The 25,924-nt window shown below is 32.8% G+C and overlaps 3 protein-coding genes across 5 annotated transcripts; 2 read left to right on the top strand and 1 right to left on the bottom strand.

Moving 5' to 3' along the window:
* The first annotated feature begins 130 nt into the window (after positions 1–130).
* On the top strand, positions 131–8,109 carry LOC126725431 (probable CoA ligase CCL8). 3 transcript variants are annotated; one of them, XM_050430173.1, is made up of 17 exons: positions 133–504; positions 1,704–1,873; positions 2,232–2,444; positions 2,951–3,140; positions 3,230–3,318; positions 3,581–3,652; positions 3,811–3,861; positions 4,025–4,132; positions 4,607–4,705; positions 4,879–4,971; positions 5,084–5,161; positions 5,446–5,550; positions 6,301–6,391; positions 6,985–7,058; positions 7,250–7,429; positions 7,759–7,812; positions 7,945–8,109. In XM_050430173.1, the coding sequence occupies exons 1-17, from the start codon at positions 333–335 to the stop codon at positions 7,987–7,989; spliced, it is 1,884 nt and encodes a 627-aa protein (XP_050286130.1). In that variant the 5' UTR covers positions 133–332; the 3' UTR covers positions 7,990–8,109. The 3 variants fall into 3 exon arrangements, with proteins under 3 accessions (XP_050286131.1, XP_050286130.1, XP_050286132.1); XM_050430175.1 differs by having other exon boundaries at positions 401–524; XM_050430174.1 differs by lacking the exon at positions 4,879–4,971 and having other exon boundaries at positions 131–504.
* A 5,468-nt stretch (positions 8,110–13,577) lies between these two features.
* LOC126727950 (uncharacterized) lies at positions 13,578–18,704 on the top strand. The gene is made up of 3 exons (XM_050433845.1): positions 13,578–13,742; positions 13,848–13,988; positions 18,540–18,704. Exons 1-3 carry the CDS (start codon positions 13,578–13,580, stop codon positions 18,702–18,704), a joined length of 471 nt encoding a protein of 156 aa, XP_050289802.1.
* A 1,994-nt stretch (positions 18,705–20,698) lies between these two features.
* Positions 20,699–25,346, bottom strand: LOC126725430 (protein NRT1/ PTR FAMILY 1.2-like). Its single transcript, XM_050430172.1, has 4 exons — positions 25,177–25,346; positions 24,811–25,028; positions 21,898–22,451; positions 20,699–21,811 (listed from the first exon to the last, which is right to left on the bottom strand). The coding sequence occupies exons 1-4, from the start codon at positions 25,244–25,246 to the stop codon at positions 20,938–20,940; spliced, it is 1,716 nt and encodes a 571-aa protein (XP_050286129.1). The 5' UTR covers positions 25,247–25,346; the 3' UTR covers positions 20,699–20,937.
* Positions 25,347–25,924: the final 578 nt, after the last annotated feature.

The raw sequence follows: 25,924 nt of genomic DNA, 5'->3' as shown, positions 1-25,924 counted from the left end.
TTTATCAAAAAAAATTCCCTAGTGAAGTAGAACCATTTTTGTTGTTTACAGAGCCGACAAAATCACACAAAACATTAAAACCCCACCACCACCTCTGCTTTTCTGTTTTACTGTCAAGCTTCCCTTAATCCTTTCTTTCAATCAAGAACTAAGCACACAAACCCAACTTTGATACTGTCTGTCATTAATTGATTGTGCCAAAAAAAACACCAACTACCGACTTGAAACAGTCACATGACACACCACACATAATATTGAAACCCAACCAATTCACACACGCAAACCTATATTTTTCAGCACCCATTATTAACAGTCAACTACTTTCTTCAGCAATGAATTCTTCATTAATAAATAAATCTTTCAACTACCAGTTATTTAGGCCCACTTTTACTTCTTCTTCTTTGCGTTTGGGAACTAATTTGTGTCGTTGTCTTGCTCTCTCTGTAAGGCGTATCAGGAGCCAAGCTTGTTGTTGTCGTGTCTCTGCACCTCGGTCTTACTCCTGTGAGTGTTCTTTTATTTGGGTAATTATCAAAATGAAAACTTGGTTAGTGAAAAATCATTGAAATGAATGCAAGGAATGCAAGTTTTTTTGGGTGTTATGCTTTGTGCTTGAAGAAATGACTGACTGGTCTGGTCTGATTGGATAACCATGCTTGATTGTTTTACTGTTGGTGTTTAATGTATGTGTTTGCATGTATTTGTGTAAGTATATGATGTTGTTAAAGACTTGAATATGTATGTGTATGTTGGTGGTCAAAGAAAGTTAAATTAGGAAGTAGTTTGTCGTGTTTGAAATTGAATGTTGAGAATGCGAGTGGCTGTGAATTATTTTTCTTATAAAATAAAAACATATGGCAAAATATTATCTCTTTTTCTTTTTCTTTTTCTTTTTTCCTGGTTTTTTTTATGTTGGTTTTGTTGTTTAGAATTCAATTTGGTTGAATACTTGATAATGATAGAGAATATTTTTGGTTATGTACAATTTTATTAGATTAAAATGAAGTTATTGGTGAGGGAATGGGAGAATGGACAGGATAATTGAATGGCAGCATCATTCTCTTTTACATTGCATTTAAAGGTGCAATTCAATTAAGAACAGCCATCAGAGTAGACAGCGATAAGGAAATCAGAAATGTGTTGTTTCATAGTATACTATCAATTATGGCGATGACTCTGCCTCCACCCAGGGTGCCTCAGCAGTAAGGGGGAGTGCCTAGACTAACTATAAACCCAGAAATCTCTGGTTTGACTCCTAGCTGAGACATTTTGCAATTTACCCGATGCCTGCTCAGTGGGGGGTGTGTAGGCATCCAGCCTGATTAATAGTTACACCATTCTGGACCTTGATTGCCATCATTAAACACAACGGAGGAATTCGATCTCTCTAGGTTCCAGATATGTATTTTGAGGTTTCCATTTAGTATTTTTTAGCGAAGTCAAAATCACATTAATATATGAGTGAATTTGATATATATATATATATATATATATATATAAGATGAGCACTATGAAGTTGAATCATCAAAGGGGATTAATGACTGAAACATGTTGATGTGGCACCCATAAACAAATTACAAGCCCTTGTTTTGTGCTGGGGTATTCAGTTGCAAGGGCTAATGGGTTTGATGAACCATCTTTGTTATGCATGAATGCTTATATCTCACGAAATATGTTGCAATGATTTTTCTTCCATTCTACAGCGTCACATTCTGGGACATTTATGGAGGTGGTCAAAGCAGTTGGTCGGCAGGGGTCTGCTGCCCCCGATAGTGTTGCTATTAGAGCTGATCAGCAAAGTTATAGTTACAGACAAATCATTTCATCTGCAGTGAAGATATCTAATTTTTTAAACTACAGTGACATAAAAACTGTGAGTAGTTCACTTACTCCTATAACTTTAAAGATAGCATACCCCACTCTTGTGCATGAGACTTTTATATTAAGTTGGGAAGAAGTATGCAAGTTCAATAAGAATGTGGCTATTATGTTGCACCAACCACTTAATTAGTAAATTTACTGTAAGAATTTCCAGTTTGGTTCATCGATTTTTCAGGTATATTCTTTTTAATATACTTAATTAGTAAATTTACTGTAAGAATTCCCAGTTTGGTTCATCGATTTTTCAGCTATATTCTTTTTAATATACCTGTAAAGAAACTAATGTTAGACTTTTTACCTTATTCATGCAATATTTTGTACTCATTTATAATTATTGGGTGTTTACTCAGCCTTGTGAAGCAAGGAAAGATGAAAATCCTTCTCTTTCTATTGATGGCATGGGTAAACAAAGACATCTTGGTGGAGCTCGAATAGGAATTGTGGCCAAACCTTCAGCTGAGTTTGTTGCTGGAATATTAGGGACTTGGTTTAGTGGAGGCGTTGCAGTTCCGCTAGCACTCAGCTACCCAGAGGCCGAGCTCTTACATGTGATGAATGATTCGGTGTGTCCTTGAGTGCTTATTCTCTTTTGCCTTTAAATTGCAAATATTCGTATTTGTTTCATGTTTTTTTTATTGTTAGAAGTGCTTCTAAGGGTCCTTCCCTGATTCTTTTGTTCGAATTTGCAAATGGAAATTAGTGAACTCAAAATCCGTGTACTAGAACATTTTTTAGTATCAACTGCCAACCCCGAAACAATAATATGATGCCATTTGACTTCAGAATTTATTTTATGGAGTTCACTATTATGATTTTTACTCTTTTTGAAGATAGTCATTACTCTTTTTGAAGATAGTCATGCTAGCTGATGGCATCTTATTTTATAGGTGAATTAGAGGTACTATGATTGCTTAAACTTTATAGCAATATATGTGCTGAAAGGAGGTTGTAATTCATGCCAGCATCCATCATCTTCATTTTGTAATGTATATATATTTGTAATTTTCTGTATTTTTTTTTTTTTTTTTGGGACTTGGTTTTTTTCAACTCTTTCCACTATTTTTTATAGGATATCTCCATGGTACTAAGTACCAACGATCATCGTGAGTTACTGCAAGAAGTTGCTTCAAAATGTGCTGCTCAGTTTTCTATTATTCCACCTGTTCCCAGCACTTCTTCACTGAAAAATGCTCATGATCATTCACATCCTGGAGAAATAGATGAACTTGGAATTTTGCGTGGTAGTATTGAGAACTCAAGTAAGATGGTCATAAAACTTTGAGAAATTATAGAAAATTGTAGCTGTTCACACTCACAGAAGACATTTTTTTTCCTTCTCAATCTGCAGGTGAGGATCCGGCATTAATTATATATACAAGTGGTACAACAGGTAAACCTAAAGGAGTTGTTCACACTCACAGAAGCATCACTGCACAGGTATGCAGCATGTAGAAATCATTCATGCTGATGACTATTCAAGAAAAAATCTTCTTGTAGATAACTGTTCTTCAGAGCATTTACTCTGAACATTGATTTCTTTTTACCTGCTGTCTGACTCCATGGTGACAACCAATGCTAAAATCACCTTGATCGAGCAATTACTTGAAACTATGCAATATTTTCTTATTTATATAGTATCTAAATTTTATTTTTAATGATTTTTAAATTGATATTTGCTGCACTATTGGGTCAATTTCAGGTACAAACATTGACAGAAGCTTGGGAGTATACATCGGCTGATCAATTTTTGCATTCCTTACCATTACATCATATCCATCATATTTTACATATTTAGATTGCAAAACTTTTATAGTTCTTCATATGATTACATCTTGAGTGTACATCTTTGTTGACTACTTTTGTGAGCTGCTGTATACAACTTGATTTGGAAATTCAGTGTTACAGTGATCCTTAACTTATAAGACACATGTTCATGGCCTTTTTAATGCTTTGCTAGCTCCTCTCTATGCGGGTTCAACGGTAATATATTCTACTATCTACTTTATGTTTCTATTAGACCAATGATTAATCCCTTTTTCCTTTCCTCAAGCTCATGTTTTCTACTTTTTGTTCCGCTTAACTCTTAAAGTTCACTTTTCTTTCACCACTTTTGGTTTTAATATCTTTTATTGTGTTATTGAAGGTTGAGTTTATGCCAAAATTTAGTGTAAGGGGAATCTGGCAGAGATGGCGTGAGTCATATCCAGTTGATGGGACTAGGGCTGAAGATGCTATAACTGTATTTACAGGAGTAAGTTTGGTCTTTGTCTTAAGCTTGTTTATGTGAATGGACACTTTTTATGGTACCTGTACTATTTTTGTGTACTCTAATCTTGTTAGAATATGGTGCATTGTATTCTGTATATTAGTTACCTGCTGCTTGATGGTTATTTTGTTTTATATCCTTCAGTCACTTAGAATATTACCTGGTTGGACTCTTTTATTTACCTCTTGAAATTGCAAATTTATGTTCTTGTACCACCACATTAACTTAGTGGACTATGCCGTGGATTATGTGGATTTCAATTTCTTTCGGTTCATACAGAGTCAAGAGTGGGCGTGTCATAGGGTAATACTTAAAGATAGAAATAGTGAATCTTAGTTAGGTTCTAATGCACACTTTTTTTATTATAAGGTACTTATTCCTAATATAGAGTGTTTATAGTCTTTTAGTAGAATGGTCAAAGTTGAGAGTTGATGCAATGAATTAATTTGTAATATGTAGGTTCCAACTATGTATACTCGACTGATACAAGGTTATGAAGCAATGGATCCAGAGTTACAAGTTGCTTCTGCCTCAGCAGCAAGAGAGTTGCGACTTATGGTAAGTAGAAAGGGGCTTTTTCTATGCTGTAAAATATTTTAGATTTTGCAGCTTTTGCTTATATTGTGGATTGTCGTCTATATTCTTTTGGTTTTTATCCATTGACAGCAGATAAAGCTACTTTTATTTCCTCTTTTTGTTTTTTATTTTTTATTTTTTATTTCCTTTCCCAGATGTGTGGTTCCTCGGCACTCCCTCTACCTGTCATGCAACAATGGGAAACCATCACTGGGCATCGCCTTTTGGAACGATATGGCATGACTGAAGTAAATGAATTCTAGTTTAAGTCTCTCTTTTTTTCAGGCTATCTATTAACTTTATGGAGGAGAGTATATACTGTGTCTAATCAGCAGATGTTTAATGGTTTGTTGTTTTTAGTTTGTCATGTCAATATCAAATCCTTTAAAAGCTATGCGGAAGCCCGGGACTGTTGGGAAGCCATTTCCTGGTGTGCAGGTTAGTTAAGTCAAGATTTTTTTTTTATTTTTTTATTTTTTTATTTTTTTCTTGGCTCTAGCGGTTTGTTGACCTCCACGATGAAGTGGATGATGTATTATAACCACTGAACAGAAACAATTATTGTAAAGATTTCATCTAAACATTTATGAATAGCATAGTGGAGTTTTATTTTTCGATTTATTAGAATTATATAAATGAAATGAATTTCTCACCAGAATAGAAGTTAATATGAAAGAAATTGACAATTATGTGTGAATAATGAAATGATGTGTTTGCGATAGGTCAAGATTCTAACGGAGGATGAGAATGGAGACAATACAGATGGGGTGGGTGAACTTTGCGTTAAAAGCCCTTCATTATTTAAGGAATACTGGAAACTTCCTGAGGTACTTTCTGATATCATATACTTATTTCCGTGCATCACTTATTATTCCTTCCTAATTGTTTAGTAGCTGATGCATTTTTCAAAGCCCACTCAGGATTATGGAGACAACTTCATTTTTCTTTTGTTGGTTAGTTACACATGCACTCAAGCAATTGAACCTGCGACCTCACCCTTCATCCCTTTCTACTAGGGGTGTGGGTGCAATCTAAGCTAAAGCTGATTGGCAGCGAAAACGACCATTATCATTAGGTTTTTAAATTTTACTAAGATGTGTATCCATTCCAAATTTTTGTCTATGTTCTATGTTAGTGCCATCTTTTTTTCTTTTCTCAGATCATTTATAACAACCAAAGTAGAGAAATGCATGTTATTTGACCTTTATATCTCTGCACACACCCCCACCCCTCCACTCGGCCTTTTTTTTTTTTCCTGTGGAAGCCATGATCTAAGAATTTTGACAACATATACTCCATGGGCTACAATCTCATAGGTCTCATTAATGTTTTAAATTTGGGTATACAATCATATTGAGATTCAAAACTAATTTAAATTCTGTAACATATGGCCTAGATATCATGCAACTTCAGAGTTTTTGTCTAAGAATGTCTTTGAATTGTACTTATATGGATTGAAAGATGAAATATGCTTTAGAAAACAGGAATACGTAGAATAATGGAATAATGAAATATGGAATGAGGAATACTCATACAAATTCACTTTTGCATTTTTTTATTTATTTTTTGGGTTATAGGTAACTAAGGAATCATTTATTGATGGTGGCTTCTTCAAGACTGGAGATGCTGGTAGAGTGGATGAAGATGGATATTACGTCATTTTGGGACGTAAGGACATTTAGAATCTATGTGCATTGTATTGTTCTTTATATTTTGCCAAATTCTTTTTATCTCAGATTATGCCTAAGACAAACTTTTTACTTGAGATCCATTTATGCTCGATGTGTTCTTTTGGTTCCATGCAACATGCCATGTGTAATATATATAAATAAACCTACTTATCAATATATATATATACACACATAAACCTGGTACTGCTGGTTAGTGAAGACATATATCTGGCTCTTTTAACTTGTCAAAAATATGCTCATGCCATTTTTGCCCTGGTTGGACTCACTCAGAGTAGTTAGAAGTTTTATAGTGAAAGTTAAACAAAAGACTAAAACTACTGTCATCCTATGTTGAAGAAGACGGCCCTGCTAGTCCCAGATGAAGAACTTATTAATTTATATTTTTTGAATTTTATGGGATTCAGTTCCAGCTTCATATATTAATTGCCTCTTACACTGATAAATGGGCCCAAATTTCATGATTATCTGAATACTAATTGCAAGTGGTATCAAGTTTAACATTGTTATAATATTCCATAAATCAATGATCACATATTTATACGCTACTACACTGTGTGGTGTGTGTATCAGGTACAAGTGCTGATATTATGAAGGTTGGTGGATACAAATTATCTGCATTAGAAATTGAGTCAACTATTTTGGAGGTAAGACTTCTTATCCACTCTCTATCTGTGCATAGTCATGGTCCCTTTATTGCAGGACATTTATTCTTGTTCTTCTAAAATTCTTCACCCTCGGGTACAAACATTCAAAAAAGGGGATTTTTTTTATTAAAAAAAAAAAAAAAAAAAAAAAAAAAAAAAAAAAAATCACAATCAGAATATCTTTTGTGCAGCATCCTGTTGTTGCAGAATGTTGTGTGCTGGGCTTACCAGACAAAGATTATGGAGAAGCTGTTTGTGCAATTATTGTGCATAAAGTGGATGCAAAGGTAAAACAGGAGGAAGATTTGAAGCCTGCAATAAGCTTGAAAGAACTCCGCTCTTGGGCTAAAGAAAAACTTGCACCTTACAAGGTATTGGAGCATGTCTTTACACTAACATAATTGATGAAAATAGATTTCCAGAGGATAGATTTTCGGTGAGTTTGATACTCATTGCTAGACTTGGGGCTGTGTTTCACGGAGACTTCAAAATTGGGAAGTGGTTGAGGCTTAGGCAGGAAACGTCTGTGTTAATGATTGGGCATGCCATGTATACGAGCATATTGAATGTCTTCTCCAGTAGTAGATTTAGCCTGATGTGCTTGATTTATAAATCTGTCTATATATGCAGTGTCTTTAATTTTAGTAAATTTAAATAAATTCCTGTCTGTTAACTAAAAAATTTTGTTATTTCTCTCCAGCTGCCAACCAAATTGTATCTATGGGACTCACTGCCCCGTAATGCTATGGGAAAGGTGAATTGCTTTCACTTTATATTTTTGCAAGAAAAATATTGTTTCGTTTCCATTTCTTACCATGAAAATTTCTGATGAGTATGTACGAGTTTTTTTGTTAAACTTCCTTAATGTGATCATATCTGATTCCAGGTGAATAAAAAAGAGCTGAAGAAAGTGCTGGCTGCTAAACAATAAGTGTGTATTGACTTTAGATCAAAATGAAGCATGTAACACTCAGCGTGCGTTTTGTCTTTTTTTTGGCTGGTCCCACGGCACTAAGTTATTAATAAAACGCAGCAACAATATTTTGTTACAGTATTTTCAGCAATAAATTTTTAGTTTTCAGCAAAATAAGCGGTATCCAAATAGATTCTCAATATAGTATAAAGTAAATTGCTTTCATTTTATACTTTTGCAAGAAAAATATTGTTTTGTTTCCATTTCTTATCATGAAAACTTCAGATGGGTATGTAAGAGTTATTTTTTTATACTTAGGTTGCGTTTGACATTGGCTTAAAAAGTCAGCCTTTTTTACTATCTAGCTTATTTTTGCTACAATTTATGGGTCTTATTACACTTTTTAGTACTATTCATGGATCTCACTGTACTATTTTAGCTACCTTTAGCTTTATCTATAGTACTTTCAGGAAAAAGTTTTCAGTTTTAATTAAATAACCTATTTCCAAACATACTCTTAAGTTGCGTTTGGCATTGGCTTAAAAGGTTAGCTTTTTTTTTACTATTTAGTTTATTTTTGCTACTATTTATTGGTCAAATTGTGCTTTTTTATAATATTCACGGGTCTCATTGTATTATTTTAATTATTTTTTAACTTTATCTGCAGTATTTTCAACAAAAATTTTTCAATTTCAACTAAATAAGCTGTGCTCAAACGGACTTTTAATGTGATAATATCTTATCCTAGGTGAACAAAAAAGAGCTGAAGAAAGTGCTGGCAGCTAAACAGTTAATGCTTTTTTTTGTTTGTTGATAAAATGCGATTTCATTAAACAAAAGTAGAACAACCAGGGAAATCTCCCTTACAGACAGCCTCAAGAGGGGGTGGGGAGATTCGGTTATTATAACAAAAGACATGAAAAGAGTTCAAGGCAAGTCTAGCAGTCACATGGACTGCAGAATTACAAGTGCTCCGGACCCAACTAAATTTAAAAAACGGGAAATTAGCAGCTAAACTACTGATATTATTAATGATAGTGTTCATAGACCAGTCCGGGATATGATCTGAGCAAGACAGTGCATCAAAGCAGCAATTTGCATCTCCTTCAAACAAGACACAATTCCAACGCTCTTGGATAGCTAGGTTCACTGCCCACAGGAGTGCCTCAGCTTCAGCTTGGGCTGAGGTACAGAGGTGATGCCTCGTTCCCCAAATGTGAATGAACTCACCATGATTGTCCCTTGCTACAACAGCTAGTGCAGACCTGGTATCGTTTAAGGGGGCATCCACATTGATCTTGATCCAGTTCTCAGGAGGGGGAGAGTAAGCTGCTATGCTTTGTTCCGGTGAGGGGTGGATAACTGAAGAAAAAACATTAGAGAATTCAATGAATTTAGCGTGAACGCTTTGCTTGGCTTTTAACAGGTCAGCTTTGCCATCTTGAAACAGAATATGATTCCTAGCCCTCCAAATTTCGTTGATAATTAGGGCCGTATTCAGCGATATGGTCCATTGCTCGTGTGCAGGAGCAAAATGAATATTGACTGTAGATCAAAATGAAGCATTTAACATTCAGTTTTGGAATTTAAAATTTTTATGTGAAGGTGATCTGAATTACAAAATTTTGAACAGAATAAAACCTTAATAATGATATATAGAGGAAAAGAAATGTTTTCCATATATTATATGTTTCATGCCATTGTAATTTGTTCATCAAATTATCTTATCTGTTACATTTCTCCTAATGGATGCAATATGTCATTGCAATATTATGGACCTCGTGCCTCGTATTATATGGATGAAATTAGTCAAAGCTGATAAGTTGTAGTTATCAAAATGTCATGTAACCCAAAAAACTAAATAAAATCTCTCTCTCTCTCTCTCTCTCTCTCTCTCTCTCTCTCTCTCTCTCTCTCTCTCTCTCTCTCTCTCTCTCTCTCTCTCTCTCTCTCTCTCTCTCTCTCTCTCTCTCTCTCTCTCTCTCTCTCTCTCTCTCTCTCTCTCTCTGTGGGATTGCTATTTGGGACTTTGGTTTTGTAAATAAGTAGAAGTGCAGAGCACCAAAACTTATGCTCAGTTCTAGGCCAAAATGGCCAAGTACCACTATTTGATCAAATATGTATGGATTTACCATTGTTTGCTAAATAATTAGGGATTTACTACTTTTTTAAAACTTGAGTTTGCCATGTAACTTGAGTTTCACAAACTCGAGTTCCATGGAAAATTTTTTATGTAACTCGAGTTCCAAAAAAAATAGCACGACAAATTTGAAGACTATTTTTTCAAAGAACTTGATTTTGTGGAACTCGAGTTACATGGCAACTTGAGTTCAAAAAGGTAGTAGATTGCTAAATATTTTGTCAAACAGTGATATATGACCATTTTAGCCCTCAGTTCTAATGTTTGCTACTCTTGTTGGGGCTATCTTCTTCCAAGCCAAACACATCAGTGCAAGGACAGGAGCTGAAAGATTGGGGTGAATTGGTTTCAGCTCATGGAAACATTAGATTAGGATTCTTCATCCTTACAAGTGACAATTACTACTTGGAATATGGTGCAGCACCAACCATTAACTATAGTGCTTGGGATTGCCAATCGAGACACTCCAATCGTTAACAGTTATGTAAGTCTGACAACTTAACAAAAAAAAAAAAAAAGGGTAATAAGGTATATGATAAACAATAAGAAATAGTGTGGTAATAGACTTACAGTACATTCCGGAACCATCCAAATTATAACAGGAGAAAGTTCCTCAACTGCTACATTGAAAACAAGTTTGCTCTAACATAGAGTCCTAAGTACATAGGATGGCAAAAACAATATGCGCCGCATGGCCCACCTCTGCCTCGCGCCCTAGAGTGAATTTTTCTCACTGCAAAAAGGTGACAGGGCAGGGACATGTTTTGCTCGTCCCATCCGAATGTATATATACATATTTATTTAATATATATTTAACCTATTTATACATATAATGTAATTTCTTCTTTCTATACATATCTTAGATATAATATCTTTTTTCTACATATTCTATTACTATCTTCAAAACATTTGTCTCTATTTCTCTCTTGAGTACTATCATAGTTGTGAGTTTCAGTTAGTTCAACTAGTAAAATTTCTGATAGCTGTATAAGAGATCTGTGATTCAATTCCCGCTTACACCAAAAACTGATTGGTGTTTTAGTCTGAAGATAAAGAGTTATCATTAAGAGGGGATGCCATAAGTTGAAACTCCCTCAAAAAATAAAAGAAAAAAAAGTACCATCATAGTTTCCATTTCCCTTTAAGCTTCATCTTTATCTAATCAATGTCAAAACTAATCGCATTAGGATTAGTAAAACATCTCTAACTTGCCCCAAACTCAAATTACCCAACTACTGTGCCAAACAAGTTTTCCTCTTCCTGAAGAGTAGATGGGTTGGGGACAAGGCACCCATGGTCCGACACCCACCCACCCCATTGCCATCCCTAAGAGATCTTATTAATAAGAAGAAGATCACAAGTATTCTCTCTCTGTGATAGAGGAATAGATTATACCTAGACTTAAAATCATCTACAATTAATAAAATAATTGCTAGGGAGTTGATACTTGATACCTTAAGGAGACTACAATTGAGAGGCTAATATAGTTTATATGTTTGTGATCATCAAAACCTATGTCATAAATACAAATTTGTTAATATTGTTGGGAAATTTTGACTCCAGTTGATAGAATTAACAAGTTTTAAACCTAAGTTGCTAATTAGATCTATTATGAATAATCCTTGTACAAACAAACAAACACCAATATTAAGCACAACGGAATAGTAAATAAGACAAAATATGATAACTTAGGAAAATCAATGAAACAAACTAGTTTCATAGTAAAAAACCTAGGGGAAAACCTTCCCAAAAAGCAATCCATTATAGTAAAGAGAAGTTTCAAATCTAGTATAAAACCTTTGTCTTGAGACTCTACAAACCCAGTAGATAAACTTACAGCAGAAACCTTCTACCGCTTTAGAACCTTTGCACTCTCCAATATATGAACACTTCACCCACAATCACAATTGGAACCTCCAATTGACTTCAAGAACCTCTTGAAGGTATGATCTAGGAAAACCAATGAAAGAAACTAGTTTCACAATAAAAAAACTTGGGGGAAACATTCCAAAAAAGCAATTTACTATAATAAAGAGAAGTTTCAGATCTAGTATAAAACCTTTGTTCCTAGACTCTACAAACCCAGTAGATAAACTTACAGCAGAAACCTTCTACCACTTCTGAACTCTTCAATATATGAACGCTTCACCCACAATCACAATTGGAACTTTCAATTGACTTCAAGAATCTCTTGAAGGTTTTCTTCACAATACCAAGTTTGTGTTGGTTGCTATGACTTTAGCTTCTTCACCAATGGAATCTTCAGATTTACTTTGAAACTCTTTGATATGGTGAAATAGAGAAAACTTTGTTACAAAACCCCAGCTGCATAAACGGAGTAGTTCTCTCTCAAAAAAAAAAAAGCCTTCTAATAGAAGGTTTAGTTGTCCTTTAAATATTGGTTCAAACAGATCTCAATTCGGGCTTCAAACAAATAAGTTACGGGCTTTTTCGCATTGCTGATTTTTGGTGATCCGTGATGCGATTGATCGAGCTTGTGTCTCTATTGAGGAGAAAATAAGTTTCGAGCTTTCACCAAGAGGTATTGAGCTGCTATCAAGGTACATTTTGAAAAAGTGATGAAAATGTGTTTTTTTATAGCTTTTCTTGAGCAAACTTTATGTCTTTAACTTGGTCTTCAATTACAACTTTAAGATATATGAAAACTCAATAAAAGACACATAATTTGGTATGATTTGACAATACCAAATCACATTATCCTAACAATCTCCCCCTTTGTTTATCCATGACAAAACCTCAAGTACAAGACTAAGCCGAATACATTAATAACCTGAATACAATGAATGAACCCATATTCAAATAAACTAGCCTATTTAAAAAAAACCAGGCTTGAGAAACTATAGCATAAACTAGGATTGATTGTTTTGATTAGCTTCATACTTGTCTTTCCTTAAAGCACTTAAAAACATTTTATGTGCACCATATGAAAAACAATTACAAATAATAAACAAGTAAAGTACATTTTATCATAAGATATGCTAATTACATAAAAATATGAACCTAACAAATGTTTCAAAATTTTGTTCAAATGCAAGATCTCGTAGTTTGATAAACACATTACTTTGAGGGAGTCCACTCTAGACCTCAAAAGTGAAACTTTCATTTAATAATAATAGTTTCAGCATGCTTTCTTATTAAGCGTTAGCTATATGAATAGATGGTTTCATAAGATAAAGTTAACATGTAATGGTAACAGACAGCATATTACAGTCTGTCATTTGTCACATATGACCGTTTTAGTGGCAAAGTGTGCGTAAAATTGTGTGCCACTGAGATAGGACTTCAATAGATTGGTCACACATGTTAGAACGTGAGAATAGTTTATCTATTTATTTATTTTTCTATAATGGAGATCACAAACAGAACAAAATTTACTAAGTTCACCACCATATATAATAAGTTAACTATGAATAGAGATTCCTCCACAGATCGGGGAGATAGAGAGATGGAAGGCCATATTTCGGTGGAGACATCCCTGAAATGGCTTGAAGGTCTGTCAAAGGGCATGATTGGTGAAGAGCTTGAGACCATAACAATGGAGGGACTCAAGATTGTTCAGGCTCAAAAGGGTTTCATTCGATGTCATTTTCTTGTCCCCAATAGCGTAGCAGTAAGTGTTACCTATTTCTCATTGATAAATCACTCACTTTAACCCTTCTCTTTTTCCCTAATATTTATATATATATATATATATATATATATGTTATCGTTTTAGGATAAAGAAGGGAATTGGCACGTGGGTGCAATGGCAACGCTAATCGACACCATTGGAGCTGCCGCTGTGTTATCTTTAATTGGTCTTATCAACATTTCTGTACAGCTCAATATTTCATACTACTCCACGCCTAAGATTCGAGTTCTCTCTCTTACCTTTCTTCACTTCATTTTCTTCACTTCATTTTTAATTTTTATTTTATAATTTAATGAATAGGGTGTTGGAATTAAAACTTTGGATGTCTTCTCGATGTTTTTATTAGAAACGCCAAGAGAAGTCAACCCATTAATCTACAATGTTCTTTGTCCCCACCCCCCTCCCCAAAAAAGAAAAAAGATCGATAATCACGATAGTAGAGAAAGCTTTAAATCCTGAATACTTCTATAAAAAATACGAAAAGAAAATGCCAGTTAAGGTACAAAATTTTTGACATTTTTTATTACTTATTTATTCAATTTTTTTTTTTTTTTTTGGGCATTTGGAAGAGATGATTTGAATTTAGATACCTCCATTGGAAACATTAATTAGTTTCATTAAACTCCCTTCCTTTCCATTATATTGCTTTTATAAACTCCAAAATGAAAGTGTTAGGGCACCAATTTAATTTGTTTTTGTTTTTTTTGGACGGGTTGTTTTCAAAAATTATTCCCTCAAAAATCAAGATTATGTTTCTAATTTATTTTTATGACCTTGATAACTGAACTATGAATCTATGACAGGAAGAGGTTGAGATAGAGGCAAAGGTTATGGCAGAGAAAGAAATATTAACATCTGTGGTGGTGGAGGTCAGACAGAAAGATAATGGAAAACTAATTGCTTTGGGTAAGCAATGGATGACCACATGGTCCACATCCAAGATTAAACTTAGTGAAAAGAGCAAGCTTTGAGCACAAACAAACACAATTCAGAATGTATTTTAGTTTTAGTTCTACATATCAATACAAAGAATTTATACATTTGAAAAACGCAGGACTATGTCAAAATTCTGATCACGTACATTGCAATGCATTTCACTAATTCAACTTTAGGGGTAATTTGTTCTCTCTCATATGAGTTGCCACCGCTTAGGACCTATGAAGCAGGGGTGTGTTTCCGGATTCGGGTGCGGGTGCAGGTGCGATTGCAAGATTTGGCAATTTTTGAAAAAGTAGGATGCAGATGCGGCAATTAAAAAATTATTAAAAATATTTTTATTTATATTTTCTTTATATTTTTACTATTAAAATATTCTTAAAAAAATATTATATGTCCTTGGTTCATAAAACAAAGAAAGAAGAAGGCAAGAAATACAAAACAAAACACAAAACAAAAAAGACACAAAAGAAGCAATAAATATTCAAAATAAAATTGAGGAAGGTCAGATTTAGGATGTTTGGGCCTCATTCAAAGCTGATTTCGGCTGTTCCGGCATGATTTAAGGCCAATTTCGACCACCGGCTGATATGCTCTGATTCGGCCGATATGACTTGATTGTGGCTGAATCAGCTCAGTTTAGTGCAAATTGGAGTTGAGTCGGCGTGAATCTGTTAAAAAAAAAAAAAAAAACCCTCAGACGCGGCATCGATGCATGGGCAGCAGCATTGCTCACGTGTCGCCGTGTTGAATGCGAGTGCGGCGCCCATTTTGCCGCGTCTGTGCATCATAGCTTAGGACAGGAGGATTAATCAATTTCTCCGTGAGCAAATAATTATGAAAATACGCATTTCTTGGTTGAAAAAGTTCTTTCTTCTTCGTGTGTGTGTGCACATATATTAATCCTTATTCTGCTGTGATGTGAAGCTAAGCAACCCTCCACAAAGGATGTATTTCTTATTGGAATAAGCGTAATATCTACTTATTTAGCAACGACCACTGATAGCCTTTGGAAACTTAAAAAGGGATTACATATATCCCTCAATAATAATATCCTCTTGCATTCTTAATGTTCATCAATTTTTCATTGAGAAGTGGTTTGGCAATTCCATTGGGGACACTAAAGATGATACCTGTCTTAAGTTTTATAAATCCTAACTATCTGTCTTAAGTTTTATATAACCTAACTTTTAGGTCTTTTTTCTCTTTATTTTTTTTAGTTTTTTTATGTTTAAGGAGGAAAGAGATATATAAGAGTATCAAAAATACACATTTACCCATATTTTTAACAAGGGTGGGTAATTGGAAACAAATGAAACTTACCTCATGTGGGTAAAGTGCTAATTTTTAAATCACATGTAGGCAAAACGTTTTTTGGGCAAACCATAGGTGAGTAAAGTATAATTTCCAAGTTTAAAAATTAATTTAAATAAAAGATTGTAACTTTCTTGTGATTTTTTTTTTTTCAAAAATTTTTAAACTATAAAAAGGGCTAAATTTCAATTCAATCAGTTTTACCCAAAATTTTAAATTAATCTTTAAATTTGACTTCTCCAAAAAAATAAAATAAAATAAAATTTACTTTTTGTCAATTCACGAAATCAGTGCCATTTTGTAAAAAATAAGTCAAAAGTTTTATTTTTATTTTTCGAAATTTATAGCTAACACACATTTAAATATTCTTTCATTTTAGGCAAAAATACACTTACCTTATATTATAATCAATTGTGATTTTAGTCCACTAAATTAAAAAATTCTCATTTAATTCATTATCTTTGATAACGTTGGTCCTTATGTTCATTACCGTTAAAAACTCTTTGTTAACTCCCTTAAATTGATGTTGTTTCACATTTTTAATACTAAAAACAATTTTAGAGATAATTTATTTAAACCAAAAAAATAAATTTTTTTAAACTTAGCATATTAAAAGGACAATTGTTCATTCATAAAAAAGGCAAAAAGGAAAAGAAAAAAAAAAAAAAAGAAAGAAAATTGTTCAAAGTTAATGCACTACAATGACAATTGTTAAACTAGTATGTTGTCATGCGATGAACGAATAATGTAGTCATGTTTTATGTAAATTGATTTTGGAGAATGTTGTACATATATTATAACATATTTGTTATAAAACTTTGTTATTAATGAGTTCATCATAGGAAACAACAATTGTAAATTTCATACACATATCCATTATAATTATTTAGTTCAAGTAATAAGCAATAAATAAAAAATAAAAAAATAAAAAATAAAAACAATTTTGGAGTAATATTGTATAATAAAAGTTGATAAAAGTATATTAATAGATTCCATATTATTGATCTTTATTATGTGATGTAATTAAGAGCTTCATTATGATTTTCTTTTTCTTTTTTTTGGTTTTTTCAATGCTTTGTTATTGCAGCATAGTGACACTTGTAAAGCTTGTTGAGGGTAAAGCTGGTTGAGATGTTATCATCATCTGTTTCTTCATCTTTAACGTTTGAAGTTTGGCCCATTCCTATTTGTTCAGTTTTTGAGTTTTCATCACTTTTTCCTTTTGTTGTATTATTTGTGTTAATTTAATAACTAATGCATTGGCATTGTAAGATTCTTGACTGGATCTAACAAAGTTTGATCTTGAGGATTTGTTGTCGTTAAAATTTTTCGTAAGTATTTGCACTTATGTTAAATTTTAGTGATATGAAAGTTTTTTTTAAAGGTTTTTATATTTTTTTTGTTAATTTAGGAATAGTGTAGCAAAAGAATTAATATAGCATATTGGATTGTGTATATTTTTTTTTCTTCCATACCTTTTTGTCATTTGAAGGTACATAAAAAATCTTAGCAATTGTGTAATTTTCAAAACTACCCTTTAGATTAAATTCATTCAAATGAAGTAGGAAAATGCATTTTATTTCCTAAAATTTTCTCCAAATAATGTGAGATTCTTTTTCCAATATCAATATGTATATGAGGAATCTAATATATATTATGATCAATAGTTTTACAATAATTTAATAATTTAAATAAGTTGTAGCTCAGTTTGTTTTTTAGCAAGATCTTTTGCAGATTTATTTAGAATTTTCTCAGCATCTCGATCAAATATCACAAAAGTTGTTTTGTTAGTTGCGTCCAAAAATTCAATTTGAAGCTTTAATTTGTATCTTGTGCCTGAAGTAGTTTGCAATTGTATATATAGTAGTTGTAGTGAGATAAATATTAGAAAGTATCTCATGAGACTTATGTCTCAATGACATTATGGGTCACACGCATGTAAGACCCACATGTCATTGAGACATAAGACTCATGAGACCATCTCATACAAAAATTTTCTAATGAATATATTATAAATATTTGGAGAGTATTTAGTTAATGTGAGTGCCTCTAAACTTGGGATAGGGAGATTTGTTTTTGTTTCACATTTTGCACACCAAAATTATCCTGATTGTGGTTTGACCTTCCTTCCACAAAGCACACATGAATTGTAATCCAATCAGTCATTTTATTAATATTGCTTATTGTTGTAATACCCCAGCAGTTCACATATTGCAATGAACTTTAAAGTTAATATGTATTTTTTTTTTAATGTAAATAATATGGTGTATTGTTATTATTTCATGTAAATGATGAATATATTTTGAAATGATTAAAAAACCTATTTCGTAGGATCCCTTTTAATGCATTTTCTGCTATTGTCTTCATATTCTTTAAAGGTAAATCCTATGAAAATTGTTTTCTATGCATTTTTTCCCTTTTCTTTATAGATGTGAAATGTTTTCAGAAATTGTTCCCTCAAAAATCAAGATTATGTTTCCAACTTATTTTTATGACCTTGATAATAGAACTATGTGTCCATGACAGGAAGAGGTTGAGATAGAAGCGAAGGTTGTGGCGGACAAAGAAATATTAACATCTGTGGTGGTGGAGGTCAGAAAGAAAGATAATGGAGAACTAATTGCTTTGGGTAAGCAATGGATGGCCACACCCACACTAAAGGTTAAACTTGGTGAAATGAGCAAGCTTTGAGCACAAACCAACGAAACGCAGAATGCATTTTGGTTTTTTTTTGGATGAATAGAATGCATTTTGGTTTTAGTTCTACAAATCAATGCAATGAATTTATACATTTAAAAAACACAGGCGTATGCCAAAATTAATTGATCACATAATGAAATGCAATGCATATTTCACTAATTCAGTTTACGGGTAATTACTAATTTGTTCTCTCTCATAAGGTTGCCACAACTTAGGACAGGAAGATTGGTCAATTCTCCGTGAGCAAATAATCAAGATTATTATAAATCAAAGTTGTTCTTTGACACACACACTCTCTCTCTCTCTCTCTCTCTCTCTCTCTCTCTCTCTCTCTCTCTCTCTCTCTCTCTCTTAATAGATGCATCATACTTGATAACATTTAAAATTAAATGGTATTCAATTTTTTTTTATAAATACAAAAGAAAGAGAGGAAATGGAAAAAAAAAAATATATATATATATATATAAATAAATCCTTCTATGGATGAACATACTTATGCAACTTCTACTTAGGGGATATAATTAGTCAATTAAAAGCAAAATTAAAGGTCACTGACGAGAGCTGAAGCTTGAAGGTCACTAGACAATGCCGCAGTTGTTGCAAAAATCCAAAGCCCAAAATTATGCATTGTGCCATAGTTGAGCTGTTTATAATGGAAGGTTGTTGATAAGTTTGTTCGAGAAAACTTGTAGGAATTCCAGCTCGCTCAAAGGAAGCACCAAATGAAAATTTCAACGTAGCTTAAGGGTTTTTTTTTTTTTAATTTTATATTTTTAATATTTTTTTTTATAGTATATCTAATTCAAATATGAAGTTTAGATTTGAAAAGGCAAACTAAACAACTAACCCACATCTATGGCCTTCCTGTTAAAACAAAAGAAAGATAAACACTTTTTTAAGTAATAAAAAATTAAACTTAATCGGTGCAATCTTATTTAAAGAGTTAATAATTACATCAAGAAATGTTATCAGTTGGTTTTTTTATTTTTTATTTTTACAAACCACCCATACATTTATGCTCCCAATCATTGGCAGAAATAACAATACAAAGAGGAGTCAACCCTACTAATTTTAAATATTTTAAAATTTGGGCCCAAAATAACAATACTGGGCCCCTTAAAAATTAAAAATTGGGCCGAGGAAACAAATAAATTAGTAATCTGGTCCATTCGTGTGAGTATGCATTATAAGACATTGTGTGCCTATGTGGTGTGTTATTTTTTTTACTTTTTTTTTTTTTTTTTTTTTTTACATCAAAACATGTTTGTTAATTGTTGATTTTTTTTTTTTTTAAATTTCAAATGACAGTGTGTTTAAATTTTTTTAACTCTGGTTGCTACCCAAAGTTTAAAGTTGGCACTTTGGGGGATTTGGATACTATCGTGATGTTGTTTAGATATAACTAAATGACTTCTTTGTGGGTTTTTTTTTTTTTTTAAATTCTTTTTCTTTTTTTAATTTGACAATACTTTTGAGCTTTTCAATTAAAAGAATATTACTTATATTATTATTATTATTTTTAATAGGACTACTTATAGATTTAGATAATAGATATAACTTTTATTTGATTTGTAGATTATGGAAAAACTAGCTACAAGCATACAAATAATTCAGAAACTTTTTTTTTTTTCTTTTTTTTTTGTTAATACCAAGTAGATGATAGTTTGAATTTTCATAAAAATCTATTAGTTCATGCTTGTACCCCTAAGCTAAAATCTCAATTCCATTCTTGATAACTTTCACGGAAACCTACAATTGACAACATTTTTATTAGTGAAAATCATAATATGCCACCTCATGAATAATGAAAAAGATAGTGAAAATTTGTGTCTCTATTCATAGTACGTACAGGTAGAAAATTGTAAAGAATTATATAGCTTGATCATTAACTAAGCCAATTTACTCTTAAAACTCTGGTTTTATTTGATGTACACAAATTATGTATGCTGGTGAGGAATATTGTAGATAGTATATATGGAACAAAATTGAAGATTAATTAACATCTTTAATTGGAACTTGAAGTTATATCATAGATTCAAAGATCATAGTCTTCATTATATTTCACTACATAGGCATAGCTCACAAATATTCACAAGAAGCAGCACAAAATGGTTAAACATACATCAAGCTAATTACTCTAAAAGATATCAAACTGTGTGAAGTCTTGTATGGAAACTTTAATAAATCTTATTTGACCTTTAAACCTTTCCCTTTCTCTTTAACTTCATTCGCCAATTTGTCCATCCTTAATTTCTGATACTAATTCAACAGCTGCAGGTCCATAAATCCAACTACAAACAAAAAAGTACAGCAAATTTATAAAGTTCAACACAGCAAGAAGCCAATAGTAATTGTCATAGTGACCCTTGTCAATATTCTTTGAAACCCAGCTATCTTTTCCTCCACTTGAAGTTATTTTATTAACAGTGCTTAGTATAACACTAGCTGTCAAGCTTGCAAACCCCATTCCTAATTGAAAGAGAGCCATGGCAATACTTGACATACCCTTTGGCAACTCTGCATAATAAAACTCAATCTGGCCTATTGCATTAAAGGCTTCAGCTAATCCAATCAAGAAATATTGTGGCACAAGCCACAAAGCAGACATCTCTGAGTCTTCATTTGCATTGTTCATAAACCCTTCCTGTATCGCTCTTCCACGTCGAATTTTCTCTACCATTGCGGAAACTACCATGGCCAAGCATGAGAGAAATACTCCAATTCCCATTCTTTGCTTTGCACCTAGCCACATTGGTTTACCTTTGATTTTTGACGCTAAGGGAATGATCACGCGGTAATAAAGAGCAACCCAAACTATTAGAGCAACGATTGAAAACAATCCAAAAGAGGCTGGTGGAATTTTAAAACTTGAAGTGATGTGTCTGTTCATGGACTTAGCTTGAAGCAATGGAAATGAGCTCTGAGTAGCGCTTATTGACACCATGATCCCTGTAGACCACAATGGTAAGACCATAATCAGTGCTTTTACCTCTTCCACTTGCTCTATTGTGCAAAAATTCCAAGGATCTGAAGCTGCTGATGAATTTGGTGCTATCTCATTTCCAGTATTTCTAATGATGCAAGCTCTGTTTAAAAACCTAATAATAACAAAGAAAATCAACAAAGGTTTATGAATGTTTGGAATTGAAATGTTGAAATTGAAACTATGTTCAATATATGATACCATAGCTTGTTGGTTGGCAGGACAAGCTTTGAGCCCTTTTGATAATACCACTTGTAACTTAAGTCCGTGTCTGGCAGTGGGAATTTTCTTTTTCTATAAGCAGCCACAAGCACGTGAAGAAAGCTTGTGAAAATGCTCTTGCTGGGTTTCTTCATTACATATAAGGGTGAAGCAAGGAAAAAGAAGAAAGCAGACAAGAACATAAGAATGGTAGGAACTCCAAAACCCACTTTCCATCCTAGATGATCTTGAATGTAGACAATTCCCGTGAAGGCAATCAAGATTGAAAGAGCTACAGAAGCGTAGTACCAGCCAAAGAAGCTTCTTAAGACTCTCTGGCTTTGGGGATTATCTCTCTTTTCTAACTGATCTGCACCAAATACTAAGGAACATGGCCTAGTTCCAGCAGCTCCAATGGACATGATTGCAAAGGAGGAGATTAGAAGAGTCATTTGAGCAGTTGTTGGAGATTTGCAACTATGTGTCGTAAATGGGTTGCATGGAGGAGGCCGTGCTTCTGGAATCATGGCTGTCAAACATAGGAGTAGCATTCCCTACAAAGACGAAAACTTTAATGTTATTTTTCTTAATAAAAGTACAAAGAAAGTTTGCTCTTTTTTTTTTCTTTTTTTTTAAAGGATAAAGCTTGATAATTTCATTCTACCACATAAAGTATACAACTGGAGCAACCAGTACAAGCTAGAGGAAACACCTCCATCCAAAACCAACAATAGAGACAATAATACAAAGGCTTCTGCTATATCTAAATCAGTTGTCATTTCCATTTAATTCCCCAAAGCAACTAAAACAAAGAATAAAAAAAGAGAGAAAGAATTCCTATAGAGAACAAAACAACAAAAAAATATTAGAAACTGAAGTGAGACTACCAAAATTAGCCTCTACATATTCTAAGGTATGGGGACAGTAGCTTTTCTAGCTAGGGATGCAGGTTTGGAATGCCTAGGTGAGACTTCATTCCGCTTGTTCCAAATCATCCAGTTAATTGTAAAAAATATTGTAATTTCGAAAAATATTGTAATTTCCGGCTCTTTTAATCCGTTTATCGCTTGGGCATGTATTGTTAAACATGTAATCACATTGATCCTAGAGCAAATTAATAAACATAAAAGAAATTTCTAATTAAGTACATACTACACTAATTTAAGAAATCATTGACCTCTAGTTAATTTCTAATGATTTGTGCACTCTTCATCGTGGATTCAATAACGTATGTCATGATGCACGCACTATAAGACCAAGAAGACCTCCAACAACCAAGTGAAATATAGCTAAGCTGCCAGAATCTCTTCCTATCACGCTGACCAGTCCTCGTATGGTCAAATAAGCTCCTTAAGACTGACAATGTTACAGCGCTCTATAATTTTTTATTAAATGAGTATATTGACAAATTAACCATTAAATTATATTTCCTTGTTCTATTTTACGTGCTTACAAAATATCAAACTAATCAAATATTAATAACTATCTCATCAATTCATGTTTAAATTTCAAGTATGTTTAACTTTAAAATTATATGCAAAATATGAATTTATGAATCAAAATGTAAAAAACAACCAATTAACATAAAATTTGGCATAGACATTAAGAACAAAAAGAATATGATCAAACAATGGAATTCTCAAAATATTAATGTAATAAAAATTTATGGAGTGGTTGATGGCACAACTCTAGCGTGGTTAGAGAAGCAAAATCTTACGGAATGGTTGATGGAGCAACCATAGTATGGTTCTCTCCTCCAAGACGAATTGTGCTGTGCCCCCATCCCTATAGAGGGAAATAGCTGCGTGTGGTTGATGGAGTTAATTGTGTTTTTATATTTTATTTTATGCTTTATTTGATTATTTCTAAAGTCAAGGTTATTTTAGTAATTTTTCCATTGTTGGGATGAGCCATAGTCGTGGTCCTTGGGTTTTCTTTTATATATTAACAAGTGAGTCCTGCTTAATTTAGTTTTGAGCCATTTTTTTTAATACAAAATAGAAATTTTAATCTAGCCTAATCTAAGTGTATATGTTTGTGAAATTTCATCTTGGAGACTTGATCCCTATCCCTTATCCTCCATACCTTATAAACACTTATACTTGGAGAGTGACCATTACACCAAGGATGTACAATAGACCAGTAATTCTTAAGCCAAATTTTAACGTCTCCTACTAAAACACTTATACAAACCCTAAATCTTAATATTGTGTTACTTCCAGAATAACACACTTATATAGACCTTAAATCTTAACTAATCCTACTAGAACTAAAACCTCTTCTTTGACTAGTAAACCAAATCCTAATGGAATTGAACCAAATTAAGCTCACACATAAAGATACTCCTAAATCCTAATATGCTTATGTCAAATCTTAACTTCTCCTACTAGAACACACTTATAATTAAAGACCCTAAATCTTAGTAGTGTTACTTCTAAAAATACCACACTTAAATAGAGATTTTAAATCTTAACTTCTCATGCTAGAACTAGAACTCCTTCTAGTAAATCAATCCTTGATGGAATTGAACCAGAGCTCACACATAAAGATAAACATATCTATAAAATAAGTGTATTGAAAATGAAAATATTAAGATAGATAGATATCTCAGCAAAAAAAGAAAAAAAAAAAAGAAAAGAAAAGAAAAAGATAGATAAATGAGAATATTTCAGTTTAAAGAGACATCCATGTCATTATGGCTTTTGTCCCATATGTGATGGGTGAGATCTATGATTAATGCACAATATCATGAAAAGTGAAAACAAATATTTTTGTTCGCTGCAAGCTGTATCGGCAATAGGTCTACGGGGTTAAAGTGTCAGGAGATATTGCCTTAAATTTAAATCTATTAGATAGAAAAAGAAATGTCATAAGAAAGTTAGAAGATCAACAAAAAACATAGTCAGTAATTACCAAGAGACTGGCAATCGAACCCAAGGCAATGGTGAGGAAGCGACCCAGATATGAATCAGCAAGGAAAGCCCCGAAGAGAGGCATGAAATGGGTGGCAGCTAACCAGTAGAAGAGTATGTTGGCCCCTTCGGCTAATCCCAGATGGTACTCTAGCATCAAGTACATTATCATATTTGGAACCAGCCCACAGCTTGCCACCTTCTCAAGTGCTTCATTTGCTGCAATTATTAATTTCAACAAAACTTCATCATAAAGCTGCAAGATCATACAACCTATAGTATACTTCAAATAATATTAAAAATCTAGCAAAGAAATTTAAAAAAAAAAAAAAAAAAAGATTCTCTTCTCTTTCCTTTTTGCATGTACCTATTATGAACGGTATGGTTACCAAGCCTCCCTTTGGTCTTTTAGCTGGAACATCTTGGTGGGTACTCATATCTGGATGTGTGTGTGTGTGAGAGAGAGAGAGAGAGAGAGAGAAGAGCAACTAGCTATGTGGCTTCCGATATTCTTTTTGATTCTTAGACTAATATCTCTTTGAATATATATAGTAACGTAGTGCATGAAGATTCAGCCAATATATATATATATATATATTGGTTGATATGGAGAAGGCACTTTACTAAGCAAAACATATATTTATAATTATAGAGGACAAATTTTGAATTTTCATACCACGGAACTTCCAAAATTATGATATAAAAGATGCAATATTGGAGTATTTGGTAATCTTTCAAAAAAAATTAAAAAAAAAAAAAAAAAAACCAACCCAAACATGCTATCAACATATACAATTAATCATCAATCATCAATCATCAATATATATATAAAAGAAGAGGCCTCATGCAGAAGTGCATAAGGTTCTGCCATATGGCGCTTTGTATGAGTACCTTTTCGATAAGCCTTTCACCTCCCATCTTTTTATCAATGATTAGTTTAAGCTATAAATGTAGAAAAATTAAAAGATTTGGTTCTTCTCCCTTTTCCAACTTCTTGAACTCTTTCGCTTTTAATTTCATTAATTTAAAAAATGAAAGGTTTTCAAAGGTTTTCTCCATTCAATGTTAGTTTTCATGTTCTTTATATATATATATATATATATATATATTCCAAT

The sequence above is a fragment of the Quercus robur genome, chromosome 5, assembly GCF_932294415.1.
Source record: "Quercus robur chromosome 5, dhQueRobu3.1, whole genome shotgun sequence".
NCBI classification, from domain to species: domain Eukaryota; kingdom Viridiplantae; phylum Streptophyta; class Magnoliopsida; order Fagales; family Fagaceae; genus Quercus; species Quercus robur.
This window is presented reverse-complemented; position numbering and strand designations above follow the sequence as displayed.

Excerpts from the sequence above, each read along its gene's own strand:
- LOC126725431 (XM_050430173.1), top strand. The coding sequence starts at position 333 with ATGAATTCTTCATTAATAAATAAATCTTTCAACTACCAGTTATTTAGG. Across the intron at positions 3,862-4,024 it reads CTCTCTATGCGGGTTCAACG|GTTGAGTTTATGCCAAAATT; the intron begins GTAATATATTCT and ends GTGTTATTGAAG. Across the intron at positions 7,430-7,758 it reads AAAAACTTGCACCTTACAAG|CTGCCAACCAAATTGTATCT; the intron begins GTATTGGAGCAT and ends ATTTCTCTCCAG.
- LOC126727950 (XM_050433845.1), top strand. The coding sequence starts at position 13,578 with ATGGAAGGCCATATTTCGGTGGAGACATCCCTGAAATGGCTTGAAGGT. Across the intron at positions 13,743-13,847 it reads TTGTCCCCAATAGCGTAGCA|GATAAAGAAGGGAATTGGCA; the intron begins GTAAGTGTTACC and ends TTATCGTTTTAG. Across the intron at positions 13,989-18,539 it reads ACTCCACGCCTAAGATTCGA|GAAGAGGTTGAGATAGAAGC; the intron begins GTTCTCTCTCTT and ends TGTCCATGACAG.
- LOC126725430 (XM_050430172.1), bottom strand. The coding sequence starts at position 25,246 with ATGAGTACCCACCAAGATGTTCCAGCTAAAAGACCAAAGGGAGGCTTG. Across the intron at positions 25,029-25,176 it reads AACCATACCGTTCATAATAG|CAAATGAAGCACTTGAGAAG; the intron begins GTACATGCAAAA and ends TAATAATTGCAG. Across the intron at positions 21,812-21,897 it reads CTGCCAACCAACAAGCTATG|GTTTTTAAACAGAGCTTGCA; the intron begins GTATCATATATT and ends TGTTATTATTAG.